Source organism: Hirundo rustica, chromosome 1 (assembly GCF_015227805.2).
Source record: "Hirundo rustica isolate bHirRus1 chromosome 1, bHirRus1.pri.v3, whole genome shotgun sequence".
Lineage (NCBI taxonomy): Eukaryota > Metazoa > Chordata > Aves > Passeriformes > Hirundinidae > Hirundo > Hirundo rustica.
The window spans coordinates 97,888,035-97,910,281 of record NC_053450.1 but is presented as its reverse complement, the minus strand read 5'-3'; the positions used below and the strand labels follow the sequence as shown (position 1 = coordinate 97,910,281).

At 38.1% G+C, this 22,247-nt stretch overlaps 1 protein-coding gene across 7 annotated transcripts in view; it reads left to right on the top strand.

Annotated features, from left to right (window-relative positions):
• The first annotated feature begins 212 nt into the window (after positions 1-212).
• SLC12A7 (solute carrier family 12 member 7) overlaps positions 213-22,247 on the top strand; it is a 69,720-nt gene continuing 47,685 nt past the window's right edge. For 2 of the 7 annotated variants that reach the window (XM_058419951.1, XM_040061738.2), the window contains exons 1-5: positions 260-478; positions 15,350-15,444; positions 17,546-17,668; positions 19,762-19,908; positions 20,637-20,691. In XM_058419951.1, the coding sequence (XP_058275934.1) occupies positions 367-478; positions 15,350-15,444; positions 17,546-17,668; positions 19,762-19,908; positions 20,637-20,691 (532 nt within the window). In that variant the 5' untranslated portion in view covers positions 260-366. Of the gene's footprint in view, positions 479-2,742; positions 2,771-15,349; positions 15,445-17,545; positions 17,669-19,761; positions 19,909-20,636; positions 20,692-22,247 lie in introns of those variants that run through there. The other 5 variants (XM_040061728.2, XM_040061711.1, XM_040061745.2 and 2 more) reach the window with 5 other exon arrangements.

The window sequence follows — 22,247 nt, the reverse complement described above, 5'->3', positions numbered from 1 at the left end:
CCTGCTTGGGCCTTCTGGATGCTGTCATCCCTTCAATGATTTGGAGGATTAAGGTCCTACAGCCTGGCTCTGCTTCCCTTCGGAAGGCAGTTCTGTCTGATGGGATTAGAGGAGCAGCAGCCTGATGGTCTTAGCGCTGCAAGGATAATTGCAAAGCAAGGTTTGAGAAGAGAGGATGCCCCTCCCTTCGGAGCTACGGCCTCAGCGCCATCAGTCAAGCGGTGAGGGGGAGGTGGCCCGGTGCCGGCCACCGCCCCCCTCTGCTGCGTGAGGAAATGGCTCTCACGTGAGGGAGGCGGCAGCGCCTGGTTCACCCTGCCCGCTGCCCTAGGAGGAGGCGCCAGCGGGTCTGGGGCCGTCTGCACCATGCCGACTAACTTCACGGTGGTGCCGGTGGAGGCACAGGGCGAGGAGCGGCAGCGGGACGGACGGCAGAGAGAGGAAGAAAATGAAGGCGACGAGAGGGACCGGGGTACTGGTGAGAGAGTGGGGAAGCGCCGGGGGTCAACGCGTGAAGAGAGTGTCGGCTCTTTGCATGCGAAGGAGTGAGTCTGCTGCATGTGGCAGGCCGCCGGAGAGCCCCTGAGTATTGTAGAGGGTCCGCGTCGCTTCTCTGCGGCAAGTGCTCCCGGGCTACCTGTCCAAGTGGAGAAGTGCGCTTCGGGAAAGGGCTAAAGTCTGGCGCCTGGGGTGGCTGAGAGCTTGTTTCTCTTTGTTTCCATTAGTCAGCGCCGCTGGCCAAAAGGAGGAAGTACTCATGGGCGGCTCCAGCCGGGGGAGCGGAGGTGCCCGTGATCGGGCGCGGCGCCTGCCTGGGGCAGTGTGGGGCGGTCAGTCTGCCTCCCGCCCGCGATGGGGAGCGGGCGGGAGCAGCGCCGCCCACGGCGGTTTAGTTGACGGGGAAAATCAATAGTTTAGGTTGGAAGAGACCTTTAAAATAAGATCATCAAGTCCAACCGTTAGGCTCTCTTAAAAGCTAACTGCTGTTGGAGCTTATTAGAGAGAGGGCTAGGAGGAAAGATTGAGACTATGGAGGAAAGCACAATTTTACCTGCCTTGCTCCAGGTGTTTGTCCAGCCATGTGCTTTTGCGTCAAATATAGCGTCCAGGGTTAAGTAAGTGTTGCTACGAATTGCCATCGCATTTGGAGCCTTGCATCTTGCTAGGCCTCGCTCCTGAAGCCTCCTAGGGGAGTAGAATCAAGTCGGAGGTGGAGCTCGGGTATTGTGAGGGTGTGCTCAGGACAGCCCCTTCTGCAGGGGCACTAATATTTCTCTACCAGCGTTGCTGGGGAAATGGGTGATTTTTCACTTGGATGACAAGGCACTGCTGGGAAAGCAGTAATTCTTGTGGCTATTAACAATTCCTTTTTCCTAAGAGTGTTGCAGCAGCGATACCAAGCAAGGTGTGTGAATCACTGCTAGCACTACGAGAGCTAGTTCACGTCTTGCACGGTATTTTGGACGCTCTGTTACAATCGATACTTTTGTAAAGGTGTGGGTGGGGGATTAACTTTGTTAGCTGATCACAGGTGAAGAGATGGGGGTTTGTAAAAGGCATCTTATTTTTGTGGTACAGGTGACAGATACATAAGGCTAATTCTGTGTGATGTGGGATGTGAATGTAAAGGGATAAAAACAGATATTTGACAAACTTAATATATTTACACTATTTTAGGAAGCTAATGTAGTAAAACACCAAGCTGACAAAGTTGGGTTATTCTCTTCCAAAGCTTACTACTCTTAAACCTTACTCACCCATAAAATATATATATTACATATGGTTGCCTTTTCCTTAGTATAGTCAAACGATGAGTAAGTGTTCTAGTAAATGCCTCTTCCAAACTAAATGCAATAGAAAACCCAAAACAATATAAGCTGTGGCAACAGTTTGTTTCTTGTACTAGATGGTACAATAGTGAACTAGTAGTACAGCATTAATCTAGACAAATTTTCTTTTGGTAGAAGAGCTAGTCAGAGAGGCATGGTGTGTAGTGTTTACTCAGATGGCATCTCAAAATACTGAATATACATACAGGCATAGTTAGACAGGATTTGTTAGACTATATGTATATATTAAGTGTCTGAAAGGCTTGGAACATTTTTAAATCCTGGGAAGGTGAGAGGAAGAGTGGAACTGCTACTTTCATAGTGGTTTATCACGACTCTAAAGGCCAGAGATTTAAAAAAAAAAAAAAAAAATGTTGATGTGATTAAGTAGTGTTTTGAGGAATAGTAGTTACAGTTGTGAGGTGTCTAAATACTGTTATGGATCTATATCAGTCAAGTGGATGAATTTATGTATGACTCTTCCTATGTGTCTGTAAAATTCTAAGTAGAGAGGAAAACACTGGAAAGGAAAGCCATTGATTTGTACATAAATTATAGGTGAAGAACTCTGACTTCATGAAGAGATTAAAAGCTACCATCTGACAGAGAGTTTTGGGAAGCGAAAGATGTACTGTTGCTTTGGGTATTGTATGGAATTGTTAAGTTAATGCTGTGTAATCAAATAATTGTTCTTGAGTTATTCTTCTGAAAACTAAGAATTCTGACCTGTTAGTACAGCTAAAAGGTGCTATACTTAACCCCATCTAAAAGCCTACTTCTCAGAGAAGGACTCATTGCCCTTCTCACTGCTCCAGCCTTGAGAAAAAGGCTAAGAAGTAAATTATTTCTTTTCTTGCCCTCCTCTGCATCACTGGGTTTGCTTCCTTTTCACTGCACTTGACCATCAGATGCTTCATTGGCCTGGTTCAGCATGCCAAACCGTGAGTAAACTAAACTGCTGCAGAGGTAAAAATCATGCTTCCCATGTTTTTGAGCAGAGGTGAGTGCTGCAAAAAGTGAGAATGGCTAGGGTTGTGTGAAAAGTGGGTAAAGCTGAGAGCAGAAATGAAAATAAAAGAGAATGGGAACTTCTCATTTGATTTAGCCTATACAGCTCAGCATGTTATTTTGTTCCAGTTGTTTAGAAATCTAGCATGTTATCAGTTTTGATTGAATTGTCTGTCTTAAAAACCAAGTAGTTTTTTCTTGACTAGTACCTTAAAAAAGAAAACCCAAACAAAAAACCCCACCAACCTACCAGACACACAAAAACCTGACAAACCTGTCCCATTAAACTCAATGCTAATTTTGTTGAGGGAATCAACTGTCTAGTCATTAGATCAGCAGTAAAGTAGTTTTGATTCTTCTTAGCAAGGCACTTACGAAGTAGTGCACAATTTTGTGCATTTATCCCCTTTCACACATACTTACCTGATACTCATCCATGTGGTAAAGGAGTTACCTGGGATGTTCTTAGTCTATGCACTGCACTCCTTCATAATAATCTGAAATTCCATAGTTTTGTATTTTTTGACTGTATGATGCCTTGATGTGTGTAGAGGAGGGGAAGACGTTTGTGAATGGCTATGGGGCTGGAATGTAGCACTAGTCACAGTAGTACTTCAGAAGAGGCAGAATGGAAACTAATACTTCAGATGAACAGTACAGTTAAGGGTGCAGTCTGCTGACTGAAATATTCACAAAGTAGCAGGAAGCAGATATGCCTGTGTCTTTTAATGTGTTTATAATATACTACAAAGAACAGGTAGTCAGGAGATCGTAAATGGTTGAAGAAGAGAAGGAAATATGAGTCTGTAGGCAGCAAGGTATGAAGTTTTATAAGAAATTCTGGGTTTGATTTGCATTGGGTATTTTGTTTGTTTTCTTCACACATATTTGTAGGGACTGTCTAGATAGACCTGTCAAAATTTTGTAAAATTGATTAGGTTTCTGTTCCTTAGCAGCTCTATCAGGTTTTTCAAGACATAGCTAGTATTTTTAGCATCTCACAGTATTATTTACCTCGCCATAGCAGTTTCTTATTTAGAAACTAATGTGAGAAATAACTCCTTCAAAATCTTTTAAAACTGAAGACTCTCAAATATGAGGAATAGCAATGACAAACCTGATCATCTGCAAAGAAGTCATCATATAAATAATGAAGCATGGATGCTGTGAATTTCTGTAAGCTGTTATTTATTGGAAAACCGGGTAATAGTTGACGCAGGTGTGTGTGTATATATGTGCAATGGAGAAAGGTTAATCTCACTGAGAAGTTTAGTGTATTTTCAGTCAACTCTTCAACCTTTACAGCCTTTTCACAGTTGACCGGGCTTGTGACATGTTATGATCAGAGATTTTGGATGTTATTCAAAGATTTGATCTCAGGAACTAGTCTGCTCCTATCACTAACATTCACTTAACAGAATTGAAACACTTTGTATGAAGTTGTTTAAGGCTGGTATAGAATATGTAATACATTAATGCATAACCTAGAAAACAGTGACATATTTAATTTGACAGAGAATGAACAAATTCTGCTGCGAACTTAAAAAGAAACCTTTATTATTTAAAAATATTTGTTTTTAAAAAGAGTTTACAAAATTACTAGAATTATATTTTAAAGTGTTTATCTGCTACATCTTAAGTAGAATAAATGCCAATTATTTGTACATAAAATCAATGTTTAAAAATTAACTAACTTGCTAAGGTCTGCTAATACGTACTTGGTGCGTGAAAGAGAGTTTTTTAATAGTAGATTGGTCTTTGGAACAGGTTAATACTACTTGTTGCTAGTCTCTACTGATTAGTTTAGTGAAGATATTTTAAAGTGAATTTATTAGATAGAAATAAAAATATAAAATTACTTATTATTAGATGAATATGTGGGGTGTTTCAGTGACTTGATCCTTCCATTTCACTAAGCAGGCTGTTTATTGCTGATTAAAATCCTTCAGCTTAATTCTCTTTAGAGAGTTTGTGTCATGTGCATGCTTCTTGCTGCCTGAAGTCTTAATGACTTGTTTCAGGATTAATCCCATGCTAGTAAGAAACAGGATTTGAGGTCTTAGACTAAGCTGGGAGGAAGGAACTGTCTGTTTTCTGTTTCCTTAATACCTGAAGAATCAGCAGAGGAGACGAACTTAATTTTTCTTAATAATGAGTGAACAAAATTATGAAGAAAATGGGCCAAATCCAAGTGAGTCTCTTTAAAAGACAATACTGCGGTTCTAATAACTTTCTTACTGAAATAGGAGGTTCCCTACTTCCAGACACATTTTAGAGAATTTGTAGAGGTTTTGCAGTGTTTTTATTAGAAGTAAGTTGTGCTTGATTATAATAGTAGCCTAAGTAAAGAAAAGCTAAAACTTTTCTTAGCTGATATTTTAAGTGATGGATGTAATATTAGAATGATCCAGTATGTAGAGGTTTATTTACAAGGGGCTTATGTACACTTTGTTCTGCATCTCAAGATAACATATAAATTGTGCTAAATGTTAATAAAGCTACTGCAAGGAATTTGTGGTGTAGTAAATATATTTAGACGTTTAATTACTAGAAAGAACCCAGTAACATGGAACTTTGAGTTAGGTTGCACTGAATTCTTAAACCAATGTGGCACAAAAATTGATGCAAGATGTGTTCAAACAAGTTCATTGATGCCTTTTTCATAATTTGCATTATAGCAAGGTAGTGGCTTTTAAAAGCTTCACTGTGTTTTAGAGCTCTAAGGAGTGCTTCAATATGTGGATTTAGATTAGAAGTGTTAAGACATTTAATTGATAAGATTCTATGACTAGTTGCCTGCCACTTAAAAACTTGAGCATACAGGAAGTAAATATGCATGATAGAGAAGATGGAATTACAGGTTATTTTGCCACCTGAAGCTTTCTTGGATGTGACACTCATATACATCAGTTTTATTGGCTTAAACTTTATGTATTTTTATCTTAAAAAGTTTTGTTACATTAACATTAGATGTTTGCTGTCTCTTGTGCAAACAGGATCTCATTTTCATATTCTCGGTTTGCAGTGATTTGTTCTTAATGTGACAAAATACTATCTGCATGAAAAGGTTACCATTGTTTTTATTTAAAACAGTTACCTTTCACCTCTATGTTGCTAACTAGAACCTACCTCAAGGTACATGGACTGTGATTAAGAGTTGCCCATTGAAAACTTTGAAGAGTTAGGACTTTTCTGTGAAGGACTATTCTCCAGCTGCAGTTCTGCTTTAGATAACAGCATTTAAAATTAGCAATTTCCAGTGGGAATCAAAGCTTTTCTAGTTTTACACATGTACTTGTTTGGAGAACACTTATATGTTATCATAGCTGAGCTATCTTATTTGAGGTCATGGGGTTCAAAAGTTTATATAATTCTCACTCCTTTGAACAACACCTGTATTCTTTTGCTATATGAAAGCAATCTACTTTTATTTTTCAGATAGATGTTAAACTCTTACAGCATGCCAGGAGAAAAAGGTGCTTGCCTTTTTGGACAGAACATGTTTGAATACAAAAGTATAGGAGCATTAGGAGAATTACTTGGATATGAATAATGATGGCAGACACAGTGTGAGATAGTGAGGAAGTGTTGAATCTGGAAAGGATTTAGGGGTCAGACTGGAATAGAATATTATGATCTAGGTTTAATGCTGTAGTAAAGAGGGCTAGCCTGATCCTTGGAGTAGAGGGGTGACAATTGTACTTCTGTAAATAGCATTGACTGGGACTGGTGTTAGAAGGCTGTATTTGATTTTTTAAAATTTGAGGGGTTTTTTTGTTTTGTGTAACTTAAAACCTGTACAGAATGTTAACACAAAAATAATTTAAAAGTTAGAAAAATGTTTTAGGAACTCAACTTTTTCAGTTTTTCAAGAAATAGGTTGAGATAATTTGAATTAATTTTGATTCCTTGGGAAGGCTGACCTGAAACAGAGACTGGACAGAGCTAGAGAATAAAGTAGGTATTTATTGAAAGGCTTCCAGGATCCACCTTGGTCAGGACAGGAGCCTGACCAGGGCTACACCCAAGGTGGACTAAGAATGGTTGCAAAAAATGGCTGACTGGTCACAAGGTCTTACATTTTTACAAGTTTTGGGCCATTTGCATATTGGGGTTTAATTGTCCAATTACAGCTTCAGGTTGTGAGGTCTCATCCTTCCTGTTTTCTCTCTTCAGTCCACTGTTGTTTATGCTGTTGGGCTGAAAGCTGTCCTTGGTCCTCAGCAGGAAAAGGATTTGTTTTGTCTGCCTACTCTGTGAAGAAGGCTTCCTGCACTTAGAAATACAGGCTCAGAACTACACCCAAGCAGCACAGAATCTGAAAACATAAAAGCTAAAACTTAAGGCATCAGTATAGTTCTCTTCACAGAGAGAAAATACTGTGAGTGGTTAAATTTTGAAGAAGTTATTAGGATGTTATAGCTAGAAGTTTGAAAGAGCCAAATTTAAATAGGAATATGAAACAATTTGAGGTTTTTTTCAGTATTAAAATAACATTAATCTTTACATAAATTAATAGGGTATTTTCCCTATTTCAGTTCTGAAGACATCAAGAGATAAACTGCTTAAATTTCAGTATGATTTTTTCAAAGTTATAGGTCTTAATGCTCAAATGAAATTCCGTAGCCTGCGGAAAAATGGAAAATGAGATTAGATAGTCAAATGTTTTTGTCCTATTCTCTTGGACAGGCATCATAGTGGAAATTTAGGATCACTTGAATGATCGTTTCCTTGTCTACCTCTAGCCTTTCTCTGCCACTCTCTATAGCAAGACAGCTGTAACATATTTTTTTCATACTCTACTGCTTGTGATTCAGGGTGAGGAAGGAAGCAGAAGTGGGAGATAAGTGCGATTGTCGTGAATGCTAAGGAAGTTGTTTCTCTTCGAGTAATTGCTCATTCCTGATTGTCTCTGGTGACAACATATGCATTTATACTTAATAGCTTGTAATAAACTCGATAAGCCAAATTCAGTGAATCAAAATTTAGAATTTTATTTTGAGACTCAAAGACAGTCTCCGGTAGCCACAATTAAAAGGGACAGCGTCGAATCCCGGGATTTCAGCACTGGGTGAACACGGTAACCGACTCTGCCAGCCTGTTACCCCCTCAGTTCACAAATTGGGTCCCATACTGAGGATTTTTATACAGTCTTTCGCGGAGAGCTGACTGAGACTGTGAGACCCGTGTGCCTCGCGGTAGCTCATGTCCGGGGTCGGTTGAATAGTTCCTCAAAAGCAGAACAATGTCATGATTGCTGCATCCAGAGAAGTTTTGGAAATGGTAACATCGGGCCGGAACAGATAAGATAGCGATCTGATACAATCAGGAGATCATCAGGGCACCCATCTCCCTTTTCCATTCCTTTGTGCTGTCTTTACAACGATTCCCAGCAGAAATTCCCCGTGCCCCTCCGTGCAGCTTTCGTCTCAGTTAACCCTGTACACACCTTTTAGTTTACTGATCTTAAACCCAATTTAAAGTAGATTAATGCTATATCATACATTATTACATTCTGCCGCAAACGAATTACATATTTTATTGCTTAACACGAATTAACTTTAGGACATATATCACATAGCTCAATTCCTCTGAGGAATAGTATGATATGAGGATGCAGATGAGTGAGTAATAAGCATGAGAGCAGAATTGCAAAATTGTTAGGGTTTTGTGATATATGTCCTAAAGTTAATTCGTGTTGATAGATAAAAATGTAATATCATCTCAATAAATGTAAGTTTTGTTTTAATCCAACAAACTATGAGTCAACTCAGAGGAAAGCAGCTCAGAAAAGGTGCAGGAATTTCTCTCGCTTGAAAGGACAAGGGAGGGGGAAGCACAAGACATAACATGATTAAGAATTACCAGGAGGAAGACACAAACATGCATTGGCTACCAGGAGAGAGAGATAAACATGCTTTGGCTACAAATCGTTAAAAAGGAATGTAACATCTGCTCTGAAGTTACTTCATGTTTATAGAATATAAATTGTAATACTGAATGTATGATTGTAAGTCCTGTATAAACTAGCATGTTAGAAGTTAGGTTTTGTTTTAGCATTTTGTGGGTTAACTTGGGAAGAAGGGGATTTAATAGAATGCAAAAATGTCCCTAGCCTGAAAAGGTTTGGGAGGGACACGGAAAGAGCTTGATTGGAATTACCAGAAAGGAGGACAGAAGACTGTCACTGCCAGGAATCGCTGAAAGGGAACAAAGGGCAACGGAAAACAGAGATGATAGCCCTGAGAACCCGATGATGGTTTCAGATCCGTATCTAGATGGTCTCCGGCCAAAATTAACATGTCTACACCACACCTGGAACCGACCATCGACAGCATTGTCCTCCTCCGCTGATCCATTCAGACTCTTAGAACTGAAACTTGCATACTTAATGAAGCTGCCTCGGATGGAGGACTTACGTCATCTCAGGCCTCTCTCCGCGATCCAGTGTATAAAAAGAGGCTGCTGCAAACCACAGATGTGAACTTGGGGATAACAGACTGGCAGAGTGTGTTATCGTTGTTCACCCGGCGCTGACCCCGGGCTCGACGCTGTCCTTTTTAATTGTGGCTGTCCGAGACTGTTATTTTGTCTCTTAATAAAATTCCAAATTTTGATTTATCGAATTTGGTCTTCTCATTTATAACAGTTTGAAGGGACTTCTAGAGATCATCTAGTCCAGCCCCTGAAGGGGGCCACATGTTTAAGTTGTACTGTTGGCTTCTGTTTTACATTGTATAAAATGGGACAGTTTGGATCAGTTTAGAAATTTTTAACCATTAACATACCTTAAAAGTAATCTGTCAGTGTTTGTGAGGATCACTACTCTAAAACTTCTGAAGAATATAAATTTGGACACCATGCTGTCTTTTGCCTCTGTGACCAACACTGAATTGTGACACGCAAAAATTTTTACCTAAGTTTTGTTTGGTGTGGAGAAGTTTTAATAAGAAATTATCTGATGACATTGTCAGAAAATTTAAGGCAGCACAGCTCTGGGATAATTTTTGTGGGTTACACTGCATTGGCATTTGGGGGACTAGAGTGCATGGGAGTGCATATTGTGATGATATGCATCGACACGCTGAATATTACCTTGAGACATATCTCCTACCTTCTCTTCTTGCAGCTGTATATCTTGTTTACAAAAGAAAATGTCATTATTGCAGCTAATTTCCTCGTAGATATAACCACTCATTTGCAGTGCTTCAGTTGCAGAAACTGGATTTCAGAAGAAATGCAGCTTAAAGACATGTCTGAGACTACATTGGAAGTTATAATCTTTATTTTATGTTTCACTCAGCTCACACTTGAAGAGTTTGAACAGACACAATTTCAAAGAAACTTAAGGAAAATGTGATTGGCTTGTCAAGCATCGGAACCGGCTGCTTAAGGAAGTGGCTGTGTCACCATCCCTGGTGGTGTTGAAAATATGTGTAGGTGTGGTGCTTAGGGACATTGTTCAGTGATGAATTTGGCAGTGTTAGGTGAGTGGTTGGGCTCAATGGCTCTTTTCCAACCTACATGATTCTATGATTTGGATATCTTAAAGCTTCCTCATAGAATTCAAGGGGATAGGGTTAAGATAAACCATAGATGGCTTGAGATTTAGTAGTAAAATTAAGTAGTTATTCCTTTCATGTTCCATGTTACCTCAGTAGAAGTAACTGAAATAGCCTTTTCTATTGTCCGCTTGATGCATGAGGGGCAAGATTTACAGCATTTGTGAAAAGTGATAATCCTGTCTTTATTTAGTTCTGGTTTTTTAATGAATCATTCTTTTCTAATGAATCTTGTTTTGAAGAAAGGATGACCTAAAGCTTGAGATAGTTTGTTTGGTTAATTTTACCATTGTTGGGGGTTAAGTTTTCCTATAGAATTTTTCCCCCCCAATAAGTTGCTAAGAGACTAAATACTGATGCTTAAAGGGTACTTGACCCACACAAAAGAGGTAGATCATTTAATTTGGGGGGGAGGGAAAGGCTCAGGGGCCCTGGGAGCTGAGGGTGTTTTCTTCTGCTCTCCTTTTGGAGAGGACAGTCGGGCGACAGCTAGCTGCGTGAATAGTCCACTGTTAATGGAGGGTCCGGTCCTGGGAATTCTACCACCATCCATCATCTGCCAGAGTGCCCAGGAATTCAGAGCTCCTCGCCTGCCCTGCTGGAGCTGGGCCAGCCCAGGCATTGTGGCTTCTTCAGCGCTGCTCACTTTGCCAGGACACACCCCCCCTTTGCCTGCCAGGACACCCCCCTGCCTGCTGGGTACCCTTGCTGTTCCATCAACCAACCTGAGAGTTTTCCACCATTCCAGCTTGGTGCTCTTGGGGTCCCAAGAGATCAGACTGCCCTGGGCTTTGTTTCACAAAGACCCTCAAGGTTCCTGGTTCTGTTTATTATTAATGCTGTAGTTGTTGTTTGTTTGCCTTGTTATACTTACTAGTATAACTGTTATTCCTTTCCCCATAGCTCTGCCTGAAAAGCCTTTTTAATCTTCTAAATTATAATAACTTGGAGGGAAGGGGTTGGAATTCCCCATTCCTAGAGAGGCCCTGCCTCTCCCTAGCAGATACCTGTCTTTTCAAACCAAGACAACCATAGATATTGTCTATATGTTGAGATTCTGAAACTAGTTCTTTCTACTGAATGATGTAATATGTGTCAATTTGACTTATATGTTAATAAGTCTCACTGTATATCTGAACAAATTTAATAAGCATACTTCAAAAGGTGATTTTTTAAAATTTGAAATAAGGGTGATTTTGTTCACATCAGTAATGAAAACTCAGCGGTGTTCATAGGTGTTTTTTAAAATATATTAACATTAAAAAGAGGACCAAAAAACCCCTAGCCTTTATTGGATGTGAAGGATAACATTGTAACAAAGGATGAGGAAGTCTGAGGTGCCTTCTTTGCCTCAGTCTTCAGAAAGACCAGTTATCCTCATGGCAACCAGCCCCCAAAGCTGGTAGAGAGAGATGAGGAGCAGAACTGATTATAGGGGTAGATTCTGGATTATAGGGGTATAATCTAGAAAAAGTAGTCAGTGATCCGTTGAGCCACTTGGACGCTCAAAAGTGTATGGGGCTGGCTGGGACCCACCAGAGTGTACGGGGAGATCTTGCTGGCAGAAGAACTTGCCAAGCTGTTCTCTATCATTATTGTTAGTCCTGATAAGGAGGTTCCAGACAACTGGAGGTTAGCCACTGTGGTACATGTATGAGGTTCAATAAGGCAAAGCACTAGGTCATGCACAACTACTGCATGCAACTCTGCAGGCTGGGAGAAGAGTCACTTGAAAGTGGCTCATCAAAATAGGACCTCGGAGTGTAGGTCAACAGCTGGTTGAATATGAGGCAGCAGTGTGCCCAAGTGGACAAGAAGGCCAATGGCATCCTGGCCTCCATTGAAAATAGTGTGGCCAGCAGGACTAGGGGAGTGATTGTTGCTCTGTACTTGGCACTTTTAAGGCCACACCTCTGTGTCCGGTTTTGGGCCCCTGTCTTCAAGAAAGACATTGAGCTGTAGAACGTGTCCAGAGAAGGGCAATGAATCTGGTGAAGGGTCTACAGCACAAGTCAGATGAGAAGTGGCTGAGGGAGCTGGAGTCATTCAGCCTGAAGAAGAGGAAGCTCTGGGGGGTACCTTATCACTCTCTATAACTATCCGGAAGGAGTTGTAGCAAAGTGGGGGTTGGCATCCTCTCCCAGACAACTGGCAGTATGGCTAGAGGAAATGGACCCAAGGTGCACCTGGAGAGGCTCAGGTTGGACACGAGGAAGAATTTTTTTTACTGAAGATGTGGTTAAACATTGGAATGGACTGCCCATGGAGGTGATAGAGCCATCATCCCTGAGGGTGTTCAAGAAATGACTGGATGTTGCACTTAATGCTGTGTTAAGTTGGAATGGTAGTGTTCAGTCAAAGTTCAGACCTGATTTTAGAGCTCTTTTCCAACCTTAATGCTTTTATGTTTCTATGGTTCTAATGATTTTATGATAATTCTAGAAGTAGTCTGCAAACTGCAGATGACAGAATACTTGTCAGTTTGCTTTTGTGGTCACTTTTTCAGCGTTGATTCTCTTTCAAGTGAAGCTGAAGTAATATTTGACATTATCAGCATTACCTATCAAAATGCTGTGCCAAATATACACAAATACAAAAAGAGAGCTGTATTAGAGAAACAGGACTTTGTTGCAGTCTGTCACTACCAGACTATTTTGAAGACTATAGTTAGAAAGCCTTGAAATAGGCAGAATATTGGTTGTAAGCACTGTAAAAGGTTTCCTGTTCTTCAGATCCTAAGTTCTGCATTTTTACATTTGAAGCCTGTTAGGTGCATTTAACAAGACATGTTTGTTAGAGATATTGTGCTCTGAGCTTTTTCCTGCTGGAGCAAAGCCAAGTAGGAAATGCAATTGTTTAGAAATACAAAATAAAGGACAGCTTCACTGTTCTCCTACCTACAATTTAAAATATTTACTGTGTAGTGCTGAGATTCTGATTTTTATGTTCAGAACTGGTTAGACAAAACTACAGTCTTTAACCTCAGAATTATGAATACTGACTCACTTTAATTTTTTTGCCACCCTTTTGGTGTTTAGATTAGTCTAATGGTACCCACTGAAGGAGTAATTCAGTTACATTATATGCGGTATGAAGGCAAAACAATAATTGAAATTCCCCAGCTCACTTTTCAAAGAATAATCCTTTCTGAAAGGTTTGGAAGTACCTGAAAGAAGTACTGATATTTAGTTAATAATTACAGGTACCAGCTGTCAGTTGGTGAGAAAGTCGCTGAAAGTGTGGTCTCAGCAAGTCTGAAATCAAGCAACCTTATTTTTATTTTAACTTGGAATGCACCTTTTAATGAATAGTTTATAAAAACTTCGGCAGAAACAATGGGGTGATTTCAGGAATGGAGCTAAAAGAAAAACAATGTTCCAAAAATCTTGGAAAGAAAATGCAATGCCTTAAGCAAAAAGTCCTAGTGCTCATATGTTTTAGAAAAATGATAAGAGGAATAATGATGCATTTGTTTCAGGACAGAGTTGCTTTTTGTTGTCTGTGAAAAAGCTAATTGAACCTTTAAGTACAGTGGAGCCCATTAAAGGATAAATGCCAATTTCTCAGATAATCTTGTGCAAAACCAACATGTTCTGTATACTGTGAAACATCTCAAGGTGTTAGTTCATGAGGGAGATTCTTATGTGTTCACAGTACTCCTTCTGCTGGCCTTGCATTAACCTCTGTTGGAGAAGGGACACCTAACCAGACTGTAGGACTTGAAGTAGTGGGAGACCAAATATAAACTGTAGAGAAACAGAAAAATGAAAGTTGGAGGATATGGCTAGAAGGAGATATATTGGATATCCGAATTCATCACCATTTCGTTTCTGGACTGAGGAACTAATTATAGGGCCCTAATTTTTAGGACAGTTGTTAACCTTCTGTCTCTTATGATAGTATGTGGTTTCTATGTCATGATACCAAAAAGTATAGTGGTACTGTGGAGAGTGATAGGAAATTAGTGGTGGGAAATCCACAGTTCCTTTTATGTTTGAGGGACTGAGATTTATTTCTGTCTGGTTTACAACCAGAATATGTTGTGCTGAGACGAGCGTACACATTTGCCAGAGCTTTCTTCTGGGATTTCATGTGGGGATAGGTGTCTTGTCGGGAGCAGGGGGAGGAGAAAGGAAAAGAGTACAACTTTTTCTCCAACTATTCTTTAATTTTGTGGTGAAGAGACTGTAGGTGCTATTGCTTTAATCTGTGAATATAAGGACAAAAGGGTGTACAGGAAAAGTGGCACAGGCAAGGACTTGAGATTATTTGGAAATGCCAATGTTGTAACAGTATCAGCATGTAATAGTTTTTGTAGTTTGTGGACTGAAAGACAGTGAAAATAATGCTTTACTTTTTGCGAGGTGTGCCAGAGCAGGCCAGTAGAGCTACATGTTCATGCAATATATATTTCAATAAGGAGTAGATTAAGTATAACATATCATGGAAGGGACCACACAACCTTTACAAAATAATTCCTTTTGCATTGTTTCTCATAAATTCCTGCCTCAACTACTGGAGATTTTTTGAGGGAGTCAGTAAAGTAATAAAAAGGTTAGCTGGGTGGTTATTTTATTCTGTACTCCAAACCTTTATGTGAAGTGCAATTATCAAGTGTTTTTAGGGAAACTGGGTAGGGTAGAATTCAGTACATGTGTTAAAGAATAAGAGTTAAGAGATGGAACACTCTACAAAGATTAAACTAAACTAAATTTTCTTAAATGTTTAACATCTGTATGTCTGAGATGAAAACTGGGTTTGTAGCCCCCTATGGTGTTATTTGGAACCAGTTCTTATGCCAGAGTCTTTGACTATTCCTTTTGTGGTATAATGTTTCTTTCCCCCACTTCTGACCCCCCTTTCCCTCCTTTTTTTCCCCCCTTTTTTATTCCTTTTTTATTCCTTTTTTTTTTTTCCTTCTTGTTTTTAATTGTGTTACTTTTCCACTAGGGGATGGGATTGCCAGGGAAAGTAGTCCATTTATTAGCAGTGCAGAATTGGGCAGAGGAAACATGTATGACGGAAAGAATATGGCTCTCTTTGAGGTAAGTTAAATACTCCAAAAATGTGTTTTACCTTTAATGGAGATGAGCAAACACCTGCTTTCTTTCTGTCTTAAAGTGTTGTGGGGAGGGGGAAATGAGTTTTAATAACTTTTTCATGGTTTGGTCCCTGCTAACATTCCATTTCAGTGGATTTGAATGATATATAGGCAAGAACAATAAATATTGGTGTGCATTAATATGAAAATATGAAAGAAGTCTTCATGCATTTAAATTTTCTGGGCTAGGATCTAGACGTTGTTAGAGAAAGCTGCTGGAAATTAAATCTATTTGTTTTAAGAAAGCAGTATTCAGTTTTAAAAGGATTAACAAAATAATTTGTTCAACAGGGGAATTACAGACTTTTCGTAAAGCAGCAAAGCTATGAAACAAACCTATAAGCCATGACTTAGTTGTATTGTCCAACTACAGTGTAGAGCACACCATAGCAATTTCTAATGTAAATATCTACTTCATAATTGACATTTCATATCATCAATCAATTAGTGAAAAAAGTGTATTAATTCAGTACTTTTAAGGGCCTCTTTTGCAATTAAGTAGCATTTCTAGTAAGAATCTTAGTTGTTCTGCTCTAGCACCACCAAATGGTCTTGCTCGGATGCTTGCTGTTAACAAAAGTAAGTTCCTTCCAACATTGTTTAGCCACCTTGCTGTTGCGTTCTTCTCAATGTTTTCTTGTTGCTCTCTCACATTTCCCTCTTCTTCCTTTCAATGTCTTTGCATGGAGGACATGGTATTTCATCTCACTCTGTGCATGACCCAAGTAATGTATATTTACTATTTTCCACTGTTTTAGAGAAAATTGTGCTAAGGATTGAAGTAATGTTGATCATTAACTGTGTTTTTGTCATGTATGCAATATCTTAGTATTTTTTGACAGGAATGATGGTATAAAGTTCTGTCATTGAATTTCTCTCCTTCAATCTCTATTCCATAAAGCCATTTCCAAAAATTTATATTATTCAAATTAGTTGCTGTATTCCTCAGTGATGATAATTTGTCCATAGCTGCTTTTTGTACCAAATCTGTTATTTTGAATCTTGGCTTACATTAAATCAGCTCATATAAACCCATTACTTTTACATATATCAAATTATAGACATTGCTGTTAACAGTATCACATTGAAAGCCTTCTAGTGAGTTCATTAGCACTGGTGTTGTTGTGGTAAATTTTTTTTGATACTATGTATGTTTCAGTGTAAGTTTCCTACAGTCTTGCTTTTCTCATGTGTTCGGATGTTAGAGTTATAAAAACTGTTAAAAAGAAGTTTGACTATTATGACCATAATCATTACCTAATCTCCCAGGCAGAGATAGTTGTTGTCTGTATTTGTCACCCTGATCTCTTGTTTTCTTTCCAGTGTTCACTTTTTTTGTATTTAATTGAATTCTCTTGGATCCACTTTTCTTGGGATTCTTGCGTTGTATATTCTTCTGGATTTTGTTGGTTTTTTTAGCATGGGTTTTTTTGGTGGCAGATAATTGGCTAAAGAAAGATGGACTGACTTCTGTGTCAGGTGCTATTACATATGTGCAGTTTATATGTTATATATTATATATATATATAGTATATATTTTCAACAAGTTAACACTTTGAAAGTAGTACGCCTGGTGTAAGATAAAATATGTAAGCCTGCAGCAGTAGACCTCAGATAAATACGTAAGTATTTTAATGCTTGAGGAATCATTTGAAGACACTCTCTAAACACAAGTAAGATGCTGAAGAAACACCCTAATGACTCAGCCCTACCAGTACAATCCACTAAAGACTATGTTGTGATAAAAATAGATTTTTAAAATTATAGTGGTCTTTCTCTAGGTTTTCCTTATATTCGAGCTGCATATTTTAAATAGTGTAAAAATATGAAAGAAATGGTGCAACATAGCCATGTATAGTTAAACTCCTAGAAAGAACAGAACTTTCTTGTTGGTTGAAAGCTTACTGGTATTTTGTCATGCTAATTTTTTTTTGTTTGGCTGAATAAGGGCTGACCTGTTCAGTATGTGTTTGAAGTAGCATCATAAAATGATGACTTCAAAAACAATCTATTTAATAAATGCAGTATTCTTCAAAACCCAACAGGAAGAAATGGATAGCAACCCCATGGTGTCATCTCTTCTGAATAAACTAGCAAACTACACTAATCTGACTCAAGGAGTGGTGGAACATGAAGCAGATGAAGATAGCAAACGAAAGGAAGTTAAGGTATTTAGATTTCTAATAATTTATTCAGACAAAGCTATATAACTAGCTGTAAGAGGTGCAATTTTCAGCCAGAAAAGAGAATACCTAAAAACAGGAGTAAAATTTGTAATGCCATGTTTAGAACTGAAGCATTTGGAGCAGGACTTGTGTTAATTTCATGTTCTTATTAGCATATTTTACCAAGACTTTGCTGTAATACTCCTAGGTAAAACATATGCAAAGCTAGGATCTGAAACATGGAGTATACTCAGTTTCTTCTTCCTTTCTTTTCTTCTTCCTTGTGAGCTTGTGCAAGTATCCATACCTGTTACCTAGTGAGTGTACAGTAGGAATTTTGCAAGTTTATTAATATATTTTAACTGCCTAGGTTTTTGGGTAGTTATATTAAGGCACATTTGAGATGAAACAGGTCACTCTTTTAAATCTATAAGCGTATTTGCACCTCTTAACATGGACTGTTTTTTTTGAGTAGCTGTCTTGGTTTTGTGTGTTGGAATAAGTATTTTTAAAACCTAATGGGTGCATTCCAAGAAAACACTTTATTGCAGACATCAAAAATATTGTACTTGGGAGAGAGGAAGCCATATGCTCTGCTTGACACATTGCTAAACGCACTTGCTACAGGTGGACTGAATTCAGCAAGGGTTGTCTGTCTCTACTGGATACCCAAAGTGTGCATCTCTGTATCTGTAGAAGTAGAATGTGTGCAATAGTTGGCATCTGCAGTGGCATGTTAGATTGATCCTTCTGTGAGCAGGAGTTGTTTTGGATGGAGAATGCGTGGATCAAAGCATGTGACCTGACTTATAGGCAAAGGAGGGATGATGAGCTGCATGGTGACTAAGAAAATTAAGATAGTTGCTGGGAATGGACAGTGGCTGGGAGTCACCTGTCTTTGTGTAGGAGAAGGGGTGCTGCTACTGAATTTATATGCTGAGCTATGAAGAGGAGAAGCACATGAGAATGATTAAAGGGAAAATGAGCACAAAGTAGAAAAGACAGAGATGAAAAAATATTTGAAAATAAGCTTTGAAGGGTAGCTCATTTGACTGGAAGGGAGTTTTTGAGTGGAAGCTGGTACTAGGACAGTGGGCAAAGGTCAGGAATAAAGTCCAGCTGTTTGTTTAACTTTTTGCTTATCCTGCATTTGTTCATGAGTGTGCTTTCTTTCTTTGTCTAGTTGTGCTTGAGCTATATTTGTTTCATCTCATCTGAAGATAAACTTCAGGTGTGAGAAAAGTAACATTGATCTTCTCACACTTTCCTTAGTGTGAACCCTCTTGTCCATTTGGCTGCTTTGGAGGGGTTTTTGTCAATGCAGGACCAGATTACTCCCTCTGGAGCTGACTAGCCAAATGAACATTGGGTCCTCACTTGCACTTGATCTAGTTTGTGTACCATGTGGTGGCCTCATAACACAATTTTTATGTATGTGTCTTAATTTAATTTCTGTGATTGTGATAGTTAAGTAGTAGCCTATCAGAGTAGCATATTTAATGAGACAGTAGTGTTGATGCTGCGCATGGATATTGCCCAAGATGCTAAAAATAAAAAATAACATCTAAATGGCAGTCTATGTTTCCTTATAAGTACTTGGAAATTTAGTATTTTCTTAATAATTTTGATAACTTCTAAAGCATCAATGCTTGCTTATTCATTTAAATATATATATATTACTGAATATAATTTTTTGTGCCAACTGTGTGGCAATTTGTTACCAAATTTTGCAGAATATAAATGATATTGGCAGTAATTTATCTTCAACCTGTAATGTTAGTCTGTAACTGATATTTCAGAAAAAGTTTGTGGAGTGTTATAATCAACAGATTAAGGGCCATCCTATCCCTATCAAGGTTTCATCCTAACTCCTGTGAAACAAGAGTTTGCTATCACAAGTAGTTTTCCCTCTTTTCAGGAATATTTCTTCATAAATAGCGTGTGATTAGTTGCAAAGCTGGACACTCTGAGGCTACCATTCAATTTCACTTGATATTTGTTTGTGGAGCATTTGTGATAAGTGTTTGTGGAATAAAGTGCTTTTGGATTTAAAATTTTTTACTGCAAAGGAATTGATGTTCTCACTTTGTTTCCAGGGTCCACAAATGGGCACTTTTATTGGTGTGTATCTTCCCTGTTTGCAAAATATCTTGGGAGTCATCCTTTTCCTACGTTTAACATGGATTGTAGGAACAGCTGGAGTTCTTGAGTCTTTCATCATTGTGTTCATGTGCTGTGCTTGTGTAAGTTAAACTTATTTTACTTCTTTTTTAAACTCTTGGCCAAATCTGCTGTTGGAAGAGTACTGATACATTCTAATATATGAGTATCAGAGAAAAACAACCATATTTAATTATATTGGTTAAGTTGTACTGATATTTGACCAATATAGTTGAACTGAGAGAAATGGGTTATATATTTAAGCACTGAGTGTCAGTGTAAACTGTATGGACATTCTTTTGAGTTGATCAAAGTAAGCTTTTGTTTGAAGTATTAAATGAGTTTTATTAAATTGGCCTTTAGTAAATATTTGATTATTTACTTTGAGATCTGAACTGTTCTGCTTTTTATGACTTCAGAACAAATTAAATAATAAACTACAAATCAAGCCACAGCATTGCACCATTAAGTAATTTTTTAGAATGTGAGACCACTACTAAATGTTATCATAACAATGTTACAATTAGTTTTCACTACTTTTTATTTGGAATAATGAACATACTATTTTAAGTACTGTTTAACTCATGGTCTGTATTCTTCCAGTTCTTTTTTAAAGACAGTCAAATATCTGAGTTAACTAAATCTTCTACTGAAAAGTTGAGTACTTGAGTTGCATGGATATCCCAAATTAAACATCTTGGTGGGAAAAAAAAAAATTCTAGTTTCATTTGATTGCTGTTTTGCCCAGTCTTTTAAGAAAAACTCCAAAACTCTAATATTTTATGTTTTCCTCTATTTCATCTTTTCACAGACTATGCTAACTGCCATTTCAATGAGTGCTATAGCAACAAATGGTGTAGTTCCAGGTAATAAAGAATTTTATCTTATATGGCAAATTCTCAAATGATGGGAGTTTAAATCTGAGATAAGAAATTCTTACAGTTCTCTAATATCGGAAATAATGCTTTTTTGTCAAATGTATATTTTATTTTAAATGATTTTATAAATAACTTTTAATGTGAGATGCAGTCTTTAACTGGGCCTTCTAGGAATTACAGTCTGCAGCACACCTTTGTCATCAATCATTTAATGATTTAATCAAAGATAAGATGTTGTAATTTGAATTAATGGAGACTGGTCTTCAAACAAAGTGAATATCTTTACAAATAAGGCTGCTTCTGTTTTCTCTCCTGAATTTGCCTACATTCCATCTAAACACTGGAGTTAGTTATCTTTTTTCTGCAAGAATAGTAACTGGTCTCATGTCAGAAATATTTTTCTGTATAAACACTCTAGGTTCTGCTCACCTCCTTAAATTTCAGGATAGATTGATAAATTGATTTGGCTTCATAAAGTAAGAGGATTTTTTTTTTTAGTTGCAAAATCAGTTAGCTGTTGAAGCTCTTACCATTTTCAGTTTCTTAACACAATAATTGATAGTTCTGGTGTTCAGGCATTGGTATGAACTCTGAAAATTTTGCCTAATAAACTTATACTGAATTTGTTGGGCAAAAGTAAAAGCTAGAATTTGTGTAGGATGTAGAATAATTGTAATTATATTTCATGGATACAGTTCTATATATGAAATAAAAATACAATAGACACTTCTGTTTAAAATACTTGTGTTTTATAATAAAATTGAGTTATTCAAATCAGTGTGCAAATAACTAAAATATTCTGCTCTTTCCCCCCTCATATTTTTAAAGTTAATCATAAAGGTTTTGTTTAACATCTGTTACAGGCTTTGCAACCTGCAGCTCTTACATGAGGCAGGTCTTAATTTTCTCTTTTTTGTTGTTGGTGCCAGTTTCTTAGAGAAATGATGCTTTTCCTGGAATATATGGAGAAGGCAGAAAGCACAGATTACAACCTAGGACTGAAGGAGACGTGAGCAGCAGGATCCTTTTTTCTGCCTTCATATGCAAGAGCACTGTATTTAGTAAAAGGATTGGTGATGGATCATAACATCTTTGTTAGTTTCTCATTCATTCATATTGAAAACACTGAAGCCTGTGGAACAGACTGCCCAGGCAAATGGTGGAATCACTATCCTTGGAAGTGTTCAAAAAACAAGTAGATGTGGTGCTTAGGGACAGGGTGTAGTGGTGGACCTGGTAGTGTTAGGTCAATGATAGGACTTAATGAATGATCTTGGAGGTCTTTTCCAACCTTAATGATTCTATGAAAAACAGCTTCAGACTGCACATTGATGTATATGTCTTAAAATTACACACATCCTTTCTCTTGTCTCCTTCTCACAAGCAGGACAAAGATCATGAATTTAAGAGTAGATGAAGAAGGAACCAGAGAGAAGAGTTTGCATTGAGAGAGTTGGTTGATATTCTAAAAGAAAGAGATGAAGTGCCTGAAATTTAGAGCTTTATTAAAAGTCAAATAGTGCAATGGAAATAGGGTGGTGGTG